The 1378-nt window shown below is 74.2% G+C and overlaps 1 protein-coding gene across 1 annotated transcript in view; it reads left to right on the top strand.

The window, feature by feature from the left end:
• Positions 1-1164: 1164 nt before the first annotated feature.
• PMEPA1 (prostate transmembrane protein, androgen induced 1) overlaps positions 1165-1378 on the top strand; it is a 55168-nt gene continuing 54954 nt past the window's right edge. The window contains exon 1 of the mRNA XM_007449454.1: positions 1165-1276. Within this exon, the coding sequence (XP_007449516.1) occupies positions 1165-1276 (112 nt within the window). The remainder of the gene's footprint in view (positions 1277-1378) is intronic.

Here is a 1378-nt window from a genome sequence, read left to right as displayed (position 1 = left end):
CCCCCCCCGCCAGCCGGTGGCCCCTGGGGCAGCAGACGTTGGGTGTGGATTTGCTCCGGGCCCCGCCGGCTGGGAAGTTACGAGTCCCGGACACGTATTTACATGATAAGGGCTCCCGGGCGTTTCTCGGAGCTGTCCGGGGCGTGCCTACGCGAGTTCCAGTTTTCCCCAGTCTACCTCCTCTCGGTCGGGTTAAAGTGCGCGGGGGGCGCAGTGGGCTTGGGGCCTCCTGGGGCTGCAGATCTGGAGTCGGGGAGCTTACTGCGAAATCAGGTAATGGGTAACCTGGAGGGCTCCCCCCTTCCCTTAATTTCCCCTGCCCCGAGTCCCAGGGACATCGTGCTTCTCTGGGGGTGGGGGTGGGGGGCAAGCTTCCCCCCCCCAGAGCGTCGGTCAAGGACCCCGGGGACGGGGTTGGGAGGAACGCACCCGCAATGGCTGGGACCCAATCCCGCTGTCCCGGGCCTGGTCTGTGCCGGGCAGAGCTTCCTAACTGACCCCCGTAGGGGAGGGGACGCTGCGCCCTTCCTCCGCCGCGCGGGTCCTGGGTCTACGCGGGCCGCCTTGCTCTGGCCCTTTAAGAGCCCGCCCCCTTCCCCGTCACCCCGCCCCGCGGCCCGGGGAAGGGGTGCGGGGGAACCTCGGCGGGGATTGGCGCAGCGCGCGCCCCCTCCCCGGCCCCCGCGCGGTGGGAACCGGCAGCCCCGTCTAGCGCTGACGTCAGACCGTCTGCCTGCCTCCGACCGCGGTCTCGGAGCGAAACCCGATCTCCTTGGACTTGAATGAGGAGGAGGCGGCGGCGGCGGCGGCGGCGGCGGCGGCGGCGGTGGAGGCGCTCGGCTGGGGGAAGCCAGCAGCGGAGGCTCAGCCCCGGCGGCAGCGCGCGTCCCGGCTGCCAGCCCATTTCCCGGACGCCACCCGCGGGCACTGCCGACGCCCCCGGGGCTGCGGAGGGGCAGCCGGAGGGCGCAGGGGAGCGCGGTCCCGAGCACTGAGTCCCGCGGCGCCCCGGGAACTTGGCGGCGCCCCGAGCCCGGCGAGCCGGGGCGCGCCTTCCCCGCCGCGCGCCTCCTGCATGCGGGGCCCGAGCGCCGGGCGCCGGCCGGAGCCCCCCCCGGCCGCCCCCGAGCCCTCTGCGCCCCGCGCCGCGCCGCCGCGCCGTCCATGCACCGCTTGATGGGGGTCAACAGCACCGCCGCCGCCGCCGCCGCCGGGCAGCCCAATGTCTCCTGCACGTGCAACTGCAAACGCTCTTTGTTCCAGAGCATGGAGATCAGTGAGTGACCCCGCGCCCCCCTCCCCGGAGGCCCCGTCAGGCTCGGACCCCGAGTCGAGGCGCAAGTGCGGGCGGGGGCCTGGGCCGTGCGCGCCCCCTCGG

Source organism: Lipotes vexillifer, unplaced genomic scaffold, assembly GCF_000442215.2.
Source record: "Lipotes vexillifer unplaced genomic scaffold, Lipotes_vexillifer_v1.1 scaffold524, whole genome shotgun sequence".
Lineage (NCBI taxonomy): Eukaryota > Metazoa > Chordata > Mammalia > Artiodactyla > Lipotidae > Lipotes > Lipotes vexillifer.
Note: the sequence above shows the minus strand (reverse complement) of the source record. Positions and strands in the feature narration are given on the sequence as shown.